The following is a 14690-nucleotide window of genomic DNA, read 5'->3' on the forward strand; positions in this document are numbered from 1 at the left end:
ACATATGTTCATCTACCATGCAAATTCATTTACTGCAGAAAAAATTTGGGTAACACCGTTTTCTTGAGATTTACATGTCATAAAGGATATAAATGAGATTTATTCTGTGTAGCCATTTCTACTGATGTTTAATCATAAGAGATTTACATGTCATAAAGGATAGCCAATGGTATATAATTCTGGGAGAAATTTATGACGTAACAGTGAATAACTCTGGAGTTACTTTATCTATTAAGTTTGTTTAAAAAAAAAAACACTATTAATTGTAGCATTAAGATTAGATGATAATCAGGTGTTTGTCTGTTGTTTATCAGGTAATCTGGCCACCTCCAGAGCCAGAGTCACTGCAGCATCCAGATCTCTACCTCCTCAGCTCAGCGCTGGACGCAGTAAGGTAGGCACTCAGCTCAGCAAGAGACCATATACATCTCACAAACTGCAAATTATTATATTGACCATCTTTTCAAGCATGCATCACCTTTTATTTCTGTAATAGCAACAGTACTCACTCTCTATGATTTTTCCTTTCCTTGTGATGCACCTATCAAATCTTCCCCTCTTGCTGGGTCACACTTTCTTGTATTGACCATCTACACTTTTACACTCTCTGCAAATGCTCAGATTGTGAGCTGACTCTTTAGTTTGAATATTATTATCAAAAGCTTTAAGGATTGAGTTTTGAGGTTAAATTTAGGATTAGAATGAATGTTGTCTTAGAGTTAGAAAAACTACAGAGTGTGATGGGTGTTTAGTTGAATGTAGGTCAAAGGTAAGGGAAGACATGATAAAATACATTGAAATTACTTAATTCAAATAGAAATACAGATAAAAATTTAATTTGAGTCATTAACATACATACTTTTGGCAATAATTGTGTTTTTCCTTGTTTGTTTTCACTGCTTTTCAATGTTTATCATTTTATGAATACAATTAACACATTTCAATCAATTAAATAAGTGTTAGTTGTATAACAGTGTTGCCCTCCATGTGGTCAAATACTGTGTGATTCCCAGCTTGGACAGGAATGCCATGCTACACCCGTATTGGGTGCTATAGCAGTAAAACCACTTTAGTCTTCCTCTAAAAGATGAATACAATTTAAAAATTGCCACAGCAGTGCACCTTTTATTCTGTGTTTGTAAAAAGTATCTTATTTGGACCATCAAATTAAAATTTTCCACATACTCATTCAGTAACAGACTGGAACTCATTTCTCAACTAATGTCATTGTAATTATCTACAGCCTTCATTTCTTCTTTGTGCAAGAATGTCAGCTCACTCTCCTGACCTGCTTTTGTTATATCTACCTCTGTGTTTTCAAACAACTCTCTTTATTCTCAGTCTCCTAAATACCTGCTAAAGGTAAGAACATTTAACCAATCCAACAAGATAGGTGCTGGATCACTTCTACTAACTTTGTGTATTTTTGTAAATTCATGTCTGCTTTAGGTGTTTTAAAAGTTGTGTAGTTTGGTGAAACGTTTGTGTTTAGCTTGTTATAGAATCCTTATGATCCATAGCATTTTCCTTTCCATATTCCATAATATAGATTTAGTTCATGTGAAAATGTTTTGTATTACATCAACTCAAGGCTGGTGTCTGCAGTGATCAGCAAGCTTACTTTGGTTCTGGTTTGGTTTTGGAGCTGGAAGAAATAATTTTGGGCTTCCACCATCATTTATGTGAGAACTTGTTCATTTTTGCTTCAAAATATTGTAGTAGACTTACAGACAGTGAAAGAAGAAGATGAGAGACTTCAGAGAAAGTTAAGAGTGAGCCAGAAGTGGGACAGATGTAGAGAGTGAGGATTGTGAGGCACATTGGAGATGGCCAGCTGTCAAAGCCTCCAATTACAGAATGTAGGAACATTGAAATAAATTCTACGCATACCTTTCTCCCCATGCTCAGAGTAGAGATGAAGAAGTATTAAGATATGCACTTTGCTGTATAGACTAGCAATAAAATATTTATCACATCGTTAAATTTGATGAGACCAGGAGAGGAGATGGCTGTTAAGGAGATCATATTGTGTCCTTGTTAAAACAGAGTTGAAAAGCAGCAGTTCATCTGTGGTGATGAGGCTCATTACTGAAAGGACCCTGAAGTATTAAAGCCACCTTGTAATATTCGCCCCAGACCTGCATGATGTTGGTTTTAAGTGTTTATTTTCTTGCAAATCACACATTATGAAATCAACCATTATCATAATCCCAGTTTAATGGGAATTATCATTCAGTCATAATGCATTTACAATTTCCTAAGGGGAAAGAGAACTTGCCATGTGTTAAACACATCCATATACAGTATGTAGAATTGGACTTTTGATATTGGAGATCTCTGAGTTTCGATGCATGCAAATAACAGTACTTGCTTCAGTTGATTAGCATTGTTTTCATCTGTGCAATTGCTGTTCTGTAAACATTCACAATATTCTCACACACATACATATATAACAAATATGTGCATAAAATATAGGTTTAAAAACTAATAACACAGGATTACTTAAAATACGTCTGAAAATGAAAATGTTGGGGAAGAAAATTATTCAAATTTGTACTTTATTGTAAATCTGTTGTAGGAAATTTTGACAGTAAGAAGTAATTAACCTTTTCTTTCATTGATGTTAGATTTTGGCTCGTTATTTTGGACAAATCATGTTTAATTCCCCAGGGTTTCAAATTTAAACTCTCAAATCCACCCTTAATACTGAGGTTCAAGTCAGGACTTTGTTGTGACCATCCGTACACATTCACTTTTTAGAAACCAGTTATATTTGATGTTTGCTGTAAGTGCCTGTATGGGCCTTGTTTCATTGAAATGTCCATCTTCAGATTCAGGTTTTTTTTTTTTGGTTCTTCTCACTGTCTCCCCATAAGCAAGGAAAGAAGATTATGTATCTTCTCATGTTGGTATAAGACTACTGAGGGTGCTCATGATTTTAGGTGGACACCATGGAGATGATGAGACACCCAGAGGAGACCACAAACATGAGGAGGCAGACTGTAGCGTCCTACTTTCGTGTGAGTATTCAGGAGGTGTTCCATCTAACTTAAAGATTGTGACATTTTCCAAGAAGGAAAGCCACAAGACCTTTACCAGAAAGTAAGTGAAATTATAATAAGTTAGTACTATTATGTTTTGTCTTGGGCGGCACGGTGGTACAGCAGGTAGTGTCACAGTCACACAGCTCCAGGGACCTGGAGGTTGTGGGTTCAATTCCCGCTCCATGTGACTGTCTGTGAGGAGTTGGTGTGTTCTCCCCGTGTCTGCGTGGGTTTTCTCCGGGTGCTCCGGTTTCCTCCCACAGTCCAAAAACACACGTTGGTAGGTGGATTGGTGACTAAAGTGGCCGTAGGTGTGTGTGTGTGTGTGTGTGTGTGTGTGTGTGTGTGTTGCCCTGTGAAGGACTGGTGCCCCCTCCAGGGTGTATTCCCGCCTTGCGCCCAATGATTCCAGGTAGGCTCTGGACCCACCGCGACCCTGAACTGGATAAGCACATATAAGTTACAGATAATGAATGAATGTTTTGTCTTGGTTTATTTTGAACAGAATGCTTACAAACCATAAAACCATAAGGGCCCAAATGTGACCATACTTCAGTGCCTCAATGCAATATTACAATATCAAAATTATGACTTTCGATACGATACCTGCCTAAATATCTCGATACCAATACTGAAACGATAACATCGCAAAAACCTAAAGCATCAAGAAATGTAATGTACTTTCTCTACAAGATATGGGTGCTCGGTATTTGCTGTTTCACCATTTCTGGTTCCGATCGCGCCTTCTGTCCTGTGTCATTCATACATTCATAAGACGTGTTTACTGTTTGAATAAAGCTGAATGCCTCAATCAATTATGTGATCTCAGTGCAAGAGTTCAGAAAAATAAATAAATTAAATTTAAAAGGAAGCAAAAATATCTTTGGCAGCACTTTTTGCACGTTCGCAGCTCACTCTGATCTGTGTGAGCTGCCGTGGGAACTAACTGTACTGCTCCATCTCTGGAGCAGACGAGCCGTGTCGAGAGAGTGAGAGAGCGAGCTGTCTCACCCGCTCACGGTCAGTCCCAGTGTTCTAACGAGTTGTGCTACCAGCGATTCTCTTCTATCAAAAGTAGATGAGGTTTGTACAGAAAGTTGCTGGTGCTAGTTGGGTTTCTTATTTTTTTAAAATAACTCGCTAGAAGGTTATATGGGTATTGTATCGTTATTAATGACAAAGCATTGAGATACAGTTCTAGTATCAGTATACAGTGTAGCACTATTTCCTCTTATAAATATTTAGAATGATCTGTAGTGTTTTAGTGTATGAAAATGTTCATTAATTAGTCTAATGCTCAAATATTTTTACCTTGACATTTATTGACAGAAAAGGAGATTATTCCCTTCTGTAAAGTTACTATTTTGTAGGTACATGGTTTTTCTTTATAACTGGCAAATATTTGAAAGTTGAATTGTCTTTTTAAATGTTTATGCAGGTATGTGTTAGTTCTCATAAAAAGATTATGCAGGTGACATGTCGTCTTTTAAACGCTGCCCTTCTGTACATTGTTAGTGGATTATGTAAAGATTATAAGTTCATAAGGTTAATGTCTTCATAATAAGGTGCCAAGATTCAAGAGCTTGAAGAACTTGACCTGGGCTGTTTAGCTGAATAATACGGGTACCTTCAAGTGTGTGTATTTGTCTCTGTGTGTATCCAGTACTCTCTGATGGATCTGCTGTCAAAGATGGTGGTGGGCACTCCTCATTTTGTGCGCTGCATTAAACCCAATGATGACCGTCAGGCTCTATGTTTGTGTAAGGAGCGCGTTCTGGTACAGCTCCGCTACACGGGCATCCTCGAGACTGTTAACATCCGCCGACAAGGCTATTCCCACCGCATCACCTTCAGCGATTTTGTTAACAGGTAGGAGAGCAGCGCACCAGTGAGGAAACACACACACACACACACACAGGCACTGTAGTTGTCACTCAGGAGCACTTGTAGAACAAGCCACATCACACAAAACATGGCTTGTTAATTAGGGAGAATAAGTGGGACAGATTCACTAATGTGTAGTTATTAACAGGAAAGCACTACTCCCTGAGAGAAGGATGACAAGATCCAGAGGAATGTAGTTAGCGAATGAGGACACAGGCGCTGAGGAAAAAATTCCTTGCAGGATGTAAATAAGAACATCTAGTAATTTATTGGCCTTTTCCTCAGTTCTATTTTTGACTGCCATGGGGACCGGCACACGGCAGTTGCAGCTCTACCACTCCACACAGCATCTTCTAAAACACAAACACATACAAAAATAAATTGCTGTCTGCAAGAGAGTTGCAAGGAAAAACCTTTGTTTGGGCTGAAATAGATTTGTAGTCAGGAGACTCAATGCTTACTCTAAAATGAAGTGTCACTGTTTACTCATGCCGACATTCCCAAGAGACTCAGACTCTGACCAGGAACCCTACATCTCATCTTTAATGCTGTGGAAATGACTCTGTTCTTAAAAGAACTCCAAAACTGCAGTGGTGGAATATAAACTGAAATGTAATTAGCCAGATCTAGTGACCACCAGAGAGAGCCAGTTCTGTTAGTTCTGCTTCTGGGAGAGGCTTAAAGACGACACAAGTACCGTACCTTTTTTTCATTACCGAAAGACAGTAAGGAGCTTTCCACTCAGTTCTGTCCTCTGCCAATGCTTGGGAGTTTGTGTTGTAGGTTGATTTAATAGAGTTTTCGTAATAACAGTGGATTATTTAAATGATAATTGAATGTTAACCTCCTGAGAATGGAGACATGGGGAAAAATAGATTCTGTTCCTTTAATTAACACTGCAGCATTACTTTGATATGTAGGACTACGTTTTTGTGAAAGGGTGATTCATGGTAAAAATTACTATTTGGAGGCTTAGTAGATGCATGATTCTTTCTCTGTGTGTCTCTGCCCCCCCTTATCTTTCTCTTTCTCTTGAATTCTGTGTTAATCTCCATCTCTCTTTCTTTCCTTCTCTCTTTCCTTCTCTCCCTCTCTTCTCCCCCTCCCCCTCATCGGTCTGTCTTTCTCTGTCTCTCTCTAACACACACACACACACTTTTCTTCCTTCTTTTAGCCCAAAGAAAAAACTGACATGTAGGTCACCTCTTTTACATAAGCATCTCAGTTTCTCTCTCCTCCAAAAGGGACACAACAAACTCCAGGCTCTCATGATTTCTTGTCATCTTTCAGATCAGAGAACTGTCCTGATTATCTACCCCCACCCCCCTCCCCCTCCACACCACGCTAGATTGACTCTTGAGTGTTGTGGACCTCCATGGTTTGTGTCCGATGAATTCATATTTACTGAGTTTAGTAACAGTTCAAGCAAGGCTGTGGATGACTGGCCGTGACCTGCTCCAGCGCTCCAAACTGGTTTAAATTTGTATGACCTTATCAAAGCTTTCTGTCTGTGAAGTCATGGAGGAGCCCTCTTTGTATTCATCATCAAAGAGATAACAGGTATCAACAAGAATTAATATGAAAGGACATGGATAGTGGTGAATCAAAGAGACTTTTCCTCCTGGAAACACAATAGTTATCTTCCACGGCAATGTGAGTGAACACCCAGGATCAACTGGGCCCTTCATGAGCCTTGATGTTTCTGAACAAAGACCCTCAGGTCCTGGTGGTGGTGGTGGTGCTTCTAAAGGAGTGAGTGTGGGGCACCTTGCTCAGCCAACAAAGAGGGCCAGTGTCTTCAGGTTTTGATGTTAATGGATACAGCCGCTTATTCCAAGTACTGACAACTGATTCATTTTCAAATTCACAGATGAAATCTACAATGATTGCATGATTCAGCATGTTATTCCTCTCTTTCCTCTAAACCATGGATGCAAACGTGTTTCCATTTAGTTTTTTTTTTTAAATGTTTCAGTGTATACCTTTTTATATTTTCAGTTTCAGAACAGACCCTTGTCTGTGAAAATACTTTACATTGTGTGGAAATATCATGATAATGAATAGAATTTATCTAAACTTGCTCAGAATAATTTTTTTACATAAACTTATATAAAAAATTAACCGCTTGGCTCTGACAGCAGTATTCTGCTAAAACTAATTTCATGTGTAGCATATTTTATTTCTTCTTATTTATGTTGTTAAGCAAGAATTAACTGAAATAATAGCATAGATACACACTTTCTGGCAGCACTGAACCAATGGTCCCACATTGAGACATTACAATTAACAGAACAAGAGCAAAGATATGTTGGTTTGATTACCAGCAGTGATACATTTCTTAAGTTACAGAAGGAATAGCAACAGAATTATGCTCTTTCTGCAAATTCAAATTGACTGCAAATTTTCTTACATATAATTCTACTTTTACAAAAACACTGATGTAATATGGTTGCTACTCTACGATGTTTATCTGACTCTCGTTTGTGTGTTTTAAAACAATGTTATATTAATATATTCAGGGCCAATTTTTAAGAGACATTTGTCTAATTTGACCAGGGGGGTTTAACTCAAAGGGATCACCTTTAAAAAATAATAATGAATAAAAAAACAAAGCAATGTGCTCTTGATTTCTGTTTAGTCATTAAAAAAATGTAAAAATGATTTGACTGCAATCCTAAATTAACTTTTCCCAGTCACCTTTGCTGGTCCTGAGGCCTCCTAAGCCGAAAGTCCCTTTTATAACAAAGACAGCATGAAATTTAAATAATTTATTAATAATTTGATTATATTAATCCCCAATATACAGCCAAGCTCCTCCCCTTAAATGATCTTTCATTGGATTAGGACATCAGTAGTAGTTTTCTCAGGCTCTCCTTATCCTGACTGTGGTTTCTAAGTCTTTCCACCTCTCCTCAGGTACTATTATCTGGCTTTCCGTGCCCATCAGATGCCAGAGAGCAGTAAAGAGAACACAGTGGCCATCCTGCAGAGAGCCAAACTGGACAACTGGGTTCTGGGCAAGACCAAAGTACAGTCATCATTCACCGCACACCTTACACTGCTCCTGACAGGCAGCAGAATGATGAAATACCTGTTCCACACCACACAGGACTGTTTTTCCCACCCCATCCATTGCATACAAAATAAACCACTCTTTGATTCCCTTGCTCTATCTCTCGTTCTCACTGTCTTTCATTTTCCCTAACACCTCTCTCTCTCTCTCTCTCTCTCTCTCTCTCTCTCTCTCTCTCTCTCTCTCTGAAGAGTTAAATCCCTCAGCAGAGAGAGGTTGTTATCTATGAGTCTAATTGACCAGATGGTTGGCATCTGCAGCTTTGGAAAAAAAAATGAAATAAGAAGTTCAAAGAGTGCTATTCCTCTATAAACCCCTTGATTGCAATCATTGTGTGTTTCTGTGAGGTGAGTGAAGGTACCGTCTGTTTGCACACCAGCGTGTACTTCATGTGTGATCGTGTGTGTGTGTGTATGTGTGTGTGTGAGACAGGTGTTTCTGAAGTACTACCACGTGGAGCAGCTGAATCTGTTGTTGAGAGAGGTGATGGCTCGAGTGGTGGTGTTGCAGGCCTACACTAAAGGCTGGCTTGGGGCAAGGAGATACCGTAGAGAGAAAGAGAAACGCAACCATGGAGCAATTATCATTCAGTCAGGTACTAAGCAGCTGTCCACTTACTCATTTTTCATTATGTATTAACATGAAGGAGGGATATCAAGAATTTTATAGAAATGATAAAATGATTTAAAAAAAAACACTATATTTCATAAACTGATCAACCAAGAAAATTCTTCATAATTTTTTTTAATCTTCATCTAAGCAGTGGGTTTGCTTTTGACTGTAAACATTACAATGACATTGTTGGGCTCCCAAGTGGTCCATCAGTCTTAATGTTGGCCCTATCACTGGGAGAGCATGGGTTTGATCAGCCATCCAAGACCAGGACCCCTCGGAGAGCACAATTAATTGGTGGGTGGGTGGGCTGGACCCCTCTCCTCCGCTTATCTCATGAAAATGTGTTAGGACATTACAGGTATCTGATGTAACAGACCTGAGCAGACTGCACTCTGCACCAGCGCACTGGGCTGTCTAATGACACTGCATTGGCAGGAGTGTGAAAAGAAGTGTTGGTTGACATCCCTCGTCTCATAGGAAAAGACGTGATTGTGATTTTGAAGACTTGGCAGGCTGTTTCTTCCTTTTAAATGTGTAGAGATAATACACTTCAGAAAATGCAGATTATAGTCCATTTTACAGCAGCTTTTAGGGATTTGCTTAATTTACTTAGGGTGGAATTGTAAGGTTGACTCCTGAAGTGTGCATGTGCTGATTTAGACCTAATTTATTTTTTATTTATTTGTTGTTGTTTTTTTAAGTGCATGTTTACAAAAAAAACTTTACAAATAGAGTAAATTTAAAAAAAAAAAATAGTGAATAAAAATAAATGATACGTAAAAAGAATATGTTTGTTTACCTTTTGCTACCACACCGGTTATATAACAATTTGTACTGGGCAGATAAATAACCTCATGTATTTTCCTAGATACCAGAGAATATTGCACAGTAGTACTGCAGGTTTATTCTCTCTCTCTCTCTCTCTCTCTCTCTCTCTCTCTCTAGCCTGGAGAGGTCACATGGCTCGTCAGAATCTGAAACAGATAAAGCAGGAGCGAGAAGTGGCAGCGGTGCAGATTCAGTCAGGTACTGACCTCTCACTGAGACTCACTAGGTCACTAAGTGACCACTGCTCATGTAGACAGCCTTCAGACGCTTGTCTGTTATTTCCTAGAAAGGCTCTGGATGAGCGATCTGATTTCTGTTACGCATATTCCCTGGCAATCTTCGATCTGTGGCGGTTTTTGTTTTGGACTAATAATCCCAAAATACAGAGATGATGAATTAATAATGTGCAGAGAGGAAAAAAAGTTTGAAAGTTTGGGCCGCAGCATTTGGTCCCCATGTTTCAGTAGAACAGTGCATATTGAGATCCTTTCTTTCCTTTCATCTCTTTCCCAGTGCAGGCAGTGGAAGAGAGGAGTGGGAGGGGTGGAGGGGGTTAGTGGTGGAGGAGGTGGGGGTTTATCCCCCTTCTGTTTCCTTGCCACTTCCTCTCTCAAATTCCCGGCCTATTACAGCCCTCTCACATACCAGAAACAAGATGCCTTTTTATACTGTCAACCTTTTCATCTGAAATGTAAATGAATTCTTACTCACTGTGGCCTGGCAGAGATCAAAGCAGGCATATTAACCTTCTCGGGGCACCCCCTCCCTCACTCCCCTCCTCCTTTGAGGACGTGAGGAGCGAAGGAGGGCGGGAGGGAGGGAGAGGGTGGTAGCAAGGTACCAGGGGGAGGCAAAAGATGGAGAGAGAGAGAGAGGGAGGGAGAGGGAGGAGAGATGCCATTGTTCCCCTCGCCTTCTCTTCAAGTGCTGCTCGCCCCTTTTTTGGCACAGGGGCTACCAGCCCTGCTCACACACTCACCCCTCACACCCCACCCAACACACACACACACACACACTCTCTCTTGCTCTCTCGTTTTTTAATCTCTCTCTCACCCAATGATCACTCCTCACTCTTTCTTTTTCCCCTTATTTACGTTCTACCTCACTTTGGTTTCTCTCTCTCTCTCTCTCTCTCTTTTTTCCTCTCTCTTATTCCAGCTCTGCATGTGTCCACTATTAAAGTCACTTGTAAACAGCTCAGATGATCAGGTCTCTCAGCGTGTTAAATTCCAGTGTGTTCTTGCTGACCTGTTATCAGAGAGTGTTAATTATGGGGACTCTGCATAAATGCAGGCAATATAACCATTTTACTAATGTGTAATTACGTTTTTGACATTATATGAATATGTCATGTCAAAGTTACATAATGAACATATCAAAAGAAATGCTACACAGTTATTTTAAAAATAATCTTGTTTAATCAACTCCCGTTGGACGTTAAGAAAGATGCTTCCTTCCTTTGTAAAACAACATTTTCGGACATACAAGGTTTAGTCCGACAGTGCCAAATGCCATCATCAGAGAACCCTTCTAGAGCACCAGAAGTGTTGTGAAATACAACAAACTGTTTAGTTTAGTTACGCACAGTTTACTTATTTATGGCTATATTTTGCCCCATATTGTGATTAGTTTGCATAGCGGTTATGTAAAGTATAAACTTTTCATTATTGAAGTAATAATAGTAAGAAGAAGAAGAAGTCCCAAGAGCAGCTCAAAGTGCTTAAAAATTTTAAATGAATAACATTTGTAAATTACACAGGAAATAATACAAAGATATACAGCAATAAAGATAAAAAATAATTTAAAATAGACATAAAAAAGATAGTATGATGATAGATTGAATGTGTGTGGGAGAGAGAGAGAGAAGGGGCTTGGAGATCTCTGAGGTAATTTCCACTCATTACCTCACTCCAGCACGTTCCCATTGTAGCGCGTGGCTCTGTGAGTTGAGCTACACACCAAAAACACTCAAATAAACCGGTCTTTCACATGCAGTAAAAACATCACTAGTGTATAATAGATCACATTAACCACTGAAACCATACCTGCACCCTAACATCTACTCCTCCCTCTCTCTCTCTCTCTCTCTCTCTCTCTCTCCCCCCATGTTTCTGTTTCTATTAGTTTTTCTCTTTCTCTCTCTGTCCTTATCTCTCTGTCTGTGTCTTTCTTCTACTCTATCTCTTCCCTCCCCCCACTCTCCTCTGCCTTTTGGCTCTGGAACTCTTCTGGTCACTGGGCCGCTCTCTACTCTCACTTGTGTACTGATTAGAGAATGAAGCTTTAATTAGAGAATCGCATTTAAGCTGGAATACATGAATGTTTCTGCATTTTTATTCCAACTGCTTTGCTTTCATGTGTATTCAGCTCTGAGTTGTTTCTTTCCTTGGTTAATTTGTAAGTCATAAACTGCTAATTACTTGCTAAAGTAATTATCGATACTTGATTGTAATTTTTATTGTAACTGCCCACAAGTTCTTTGCGTATTTTTAATATTTATTTTCAAAACATCAGAGCCGGGTTGTTAGTCTCTGAATAGAAGAAAATACACAGCTAATAAAACTTGAATCATCTCTGTGTGTGTGTGTGTGTGTGTGTGTGTGTGTGTGTGTGTGTGTGTGTGTGTGTGTGTGTGTGTGTACAGGAATGACTCATGATGTTGATATTTGTGTATCTCAGCATACAGGGGACACAGAGTCCGTAAAGATTTCCGACACAGACGCCAGCCCTCTTCATCTTCACCTTCATCATCGTGGTACGTCTGAGAGTTCCTCTAGGGCATTATTATGTGTGTGTGAGAGAGAGTGTGTGTGCACATGCATCCCTCGCCCATCCTTGATTTAAGTTTATGTTTGTTTCTCACAGTGGGGTTCCGAGAGCTGCTCTGAGATTTTGTAGATGTCTGCATGTGTGTGTGCATGTTCTTTTGTGTACTTTTGACCAGGCTGTAGGTAAAGACATGAAAGCTCTGTTCAGGTCTGTGTGTGTGTGTGTGTGTGTGTGTGTGTGTGTGTGTGTGTGTGTGTGTGTGTGTGTCTGTGTGTCTGTGTGTCTGTGTGTCTGTGTGTCTGTGTGTGTGTGTGTGTGTGTGTGTGTGTGTGTGTGTGTTAGAATGTGTTAGGCTGTACTTAAACACATGAAAGCCCTCTGCAGGTCAGTGTTTGCCTGCCTGTGGTGCTTCCCTACTGAGCTGCTCTCATTGCACTGTTCATATTCACCCACTCTCACTCACCTCTCAGTAATACCAACCACAGCTAAGCTGGACAGAGTTTGACATATTCATTTTATCATGTTACAATCCCATCTTCTGGTCACATGGGACTACTGAAAATCCAAATTCTGTGAATAAAAGTGTGAAAATGACTTAATAAAACAATTAAGATGGGTACTTTTTTGTTGTTTATCATGTGTACCAAATTGCTTTAGACAAAAACAACTTCTCTGGGAACATGTTTCCTTATCATATTATGTTTAGGTGACGAAAGGTTTAATCATGGAATAATAAGCTTTGGGCTCAAGGGGTTAATCACAGGTGAGCTTGTCGACATCATTCACTCTGCCTTTCTTCATTATGCCCCTCATGCTCACCTCTCTCCTCACCTTCTGTGCCCTCACTCCCTCACCCCCAATAAGTCTAATAAATATCTTTCCATCAGGATAACACGAGAGTTCCACCACAAAGCAGAAAATGGGCTCTGTAGTGGGAGCCAGATGTATCAAAGAGAGAGAGAGAGAGTGTGTGTGTGTGTGCTGAGTCTGAGTCTAGTCATTAAGAAACTATGTGGCAAACAGGAGAGCAGACTCTAAGCAGCTGTGTGTGGTGGTGGGGGGCTGAACAACCAGTCTCCACCTCCATCCAACTCCTCCCATTATTAGACACTTCTCAATCCATGACAATCTTTCATTCTCTTCTGCTCTTTGAAAAATTCACTCAGTATTCTGTATTCTGTAATATATTCGGCAGCAGTGGCCGGGCAGACGTGGCCTAATAGTTGGAGGATTGGGCTTGGTCCCGGAAGGTTGCCCGTTCAATCCCAAAGACCAGCAGGAACAGTGCTGTATGGTCTATGGTCAGTGCTGTAGTCTGGTCTGGTCTGGTCAATTCTGTAGTCATGTCTAGTCAATTCTGTAGTCATGTCTGGTCAGTTCTCTAGTCTAGCCTGGTCAATTCTGTAGTCATGTCGGGTCAGTGCTGTTGTCTGGTCTGGTAAGTTCCCTAGTGTAGTCTAGTCTGGTCTGGTCAGGTCAGTGCTGTAGTCTGATCTGGGCAGTGCTGTAGTCTGGTCTGGTCAGTGCTGTTGTCTGGTCTGGTCTGGTCAGTTCTCTAGTCTAGCCTGGTCAATTCTGTAGTCATGTCTGGTCAGTGCTGTAGTCTGATCTGGTCAGTGCTGTTGTCTGGTCTGGTCAGGTCAGTTCTCTAGTCTAGCCTGGTCAATTCTGTAGTCATGTCTGGTTAGTGCTGTAGTCTGATCTGGTCAGTGCTGTTGTCTGGTCTGGTCAGTTCTCTAGTCAAGCCTGGTCAATTCTGTAGTCATGTCTGGTTAGTGCTGTAGTCTGGTCTGGTTAGTGCTGTAGTCTGATCTGGTCAGTGCTGTTGTCTGGTCTGGTCAATGCTGTTGTCTGGTCTGGTCAGTTCTCTAGTCTAGCCTGGTCAATTCTGTAGTCATGTCTGGTCAGTGCTGTTGTCTGGTCTGGTAAGTTCTCTAGTGTAGTCTAGTCTGGTCAGGTCAGTGCTATAGTCTGGTCTGGTCAGTGTTGTTGTCTGGTCTGGTCAGTGCTCTAGTCTAGCCTGGTCAATTCTGTAGTCATGTCTGGTCAGTGCTGTTGTCTGGTCTGGTAAGTTCTCTAGTGTAGTCTAGTCTGGTCAGGTCAGTGCTGTAGTCTGGTCTGGTCAGTGTTGTTGTCTGGTCTGGTCAGTGCTCTAGTCTAGCCTGGTCAATTCTGTAGTCATGTCTGGTCAGTGCTGTTGTCTGGTCTGGTCAGTTCTCTAGTCTAGCCTGGTCAATTCTGTAGTCATGTCTGGTCAGTGCTGTTGTCTGGTCTGGTAAGTTCTCTAGTGTAGTCTAGTCTGGTCAGGTCAGTGCTGTAGTCTGGTCTGGTCAGTGTTGTTGTCTGGTCTGGTCAGTGCTCTAGTCTAGCCTGGTCAATTCTGTAGTCATGTCTGGTCAGTGCTGTTGTCTGGTCTGGTAAGTTCTCTAGTGTAGTCTAGTCTGGTCAGGTCAGTGCTGTAGTCTGGTCTGGTCAGT

The 14690-nt window shown here is 40.6% G+C and overlaps 1 protein-coding gene across 1 annotated transcript in view; it reads left to right on the forward strand.

Annotated features, from left to right (window-relative positions):
* myo3b (myosin IIIB) overlaps window positions 1-14690 on the forward strand; it is a 104813-nt gene that overhangs the window by 56323 nt on the left and 33800 nt on the right. The window contains exons 24-30 of the mRNA XM_066685927.1: window positions 315-394; window positions 2943-3020; window positions 4708-4913; window positions 7845-7956; window positions 8434-8596; window positions 9562-9642; window positions 12124-12199. Of these exons, the coding sequence (XP_066542024.1) occupies window positions 315-394; window positions 2943-3020; window positions 4708-4913; window positions 7845-7956; window positions 8434-8596; window positions 9562-9642; window positions 12124-12199 (796 nt within the window). The remainder of the gene's footprint in view (window positions 1-314; window positions 395-2942; window positions 3021-4707; window positions 4914-7844; window positions 7957-8433; window positions 8597-9561; window positions 9643-12123; window positions 12200-14690) is intronic.

Source organism: Hoplias malabaricus, chromosome 12, assembly GCF_029633855.1.
Source record: "Hoplias malabaricus isolate fHopMal1 chromosome 12, fHopMal1.hap1, whole genome shotgun sequence".
NCBI lineage: Eukaryota > Metazoa > Chordata > Actinopteri > Characiformes > Erythrinidae > Hoplias > Hoplias malabaricus.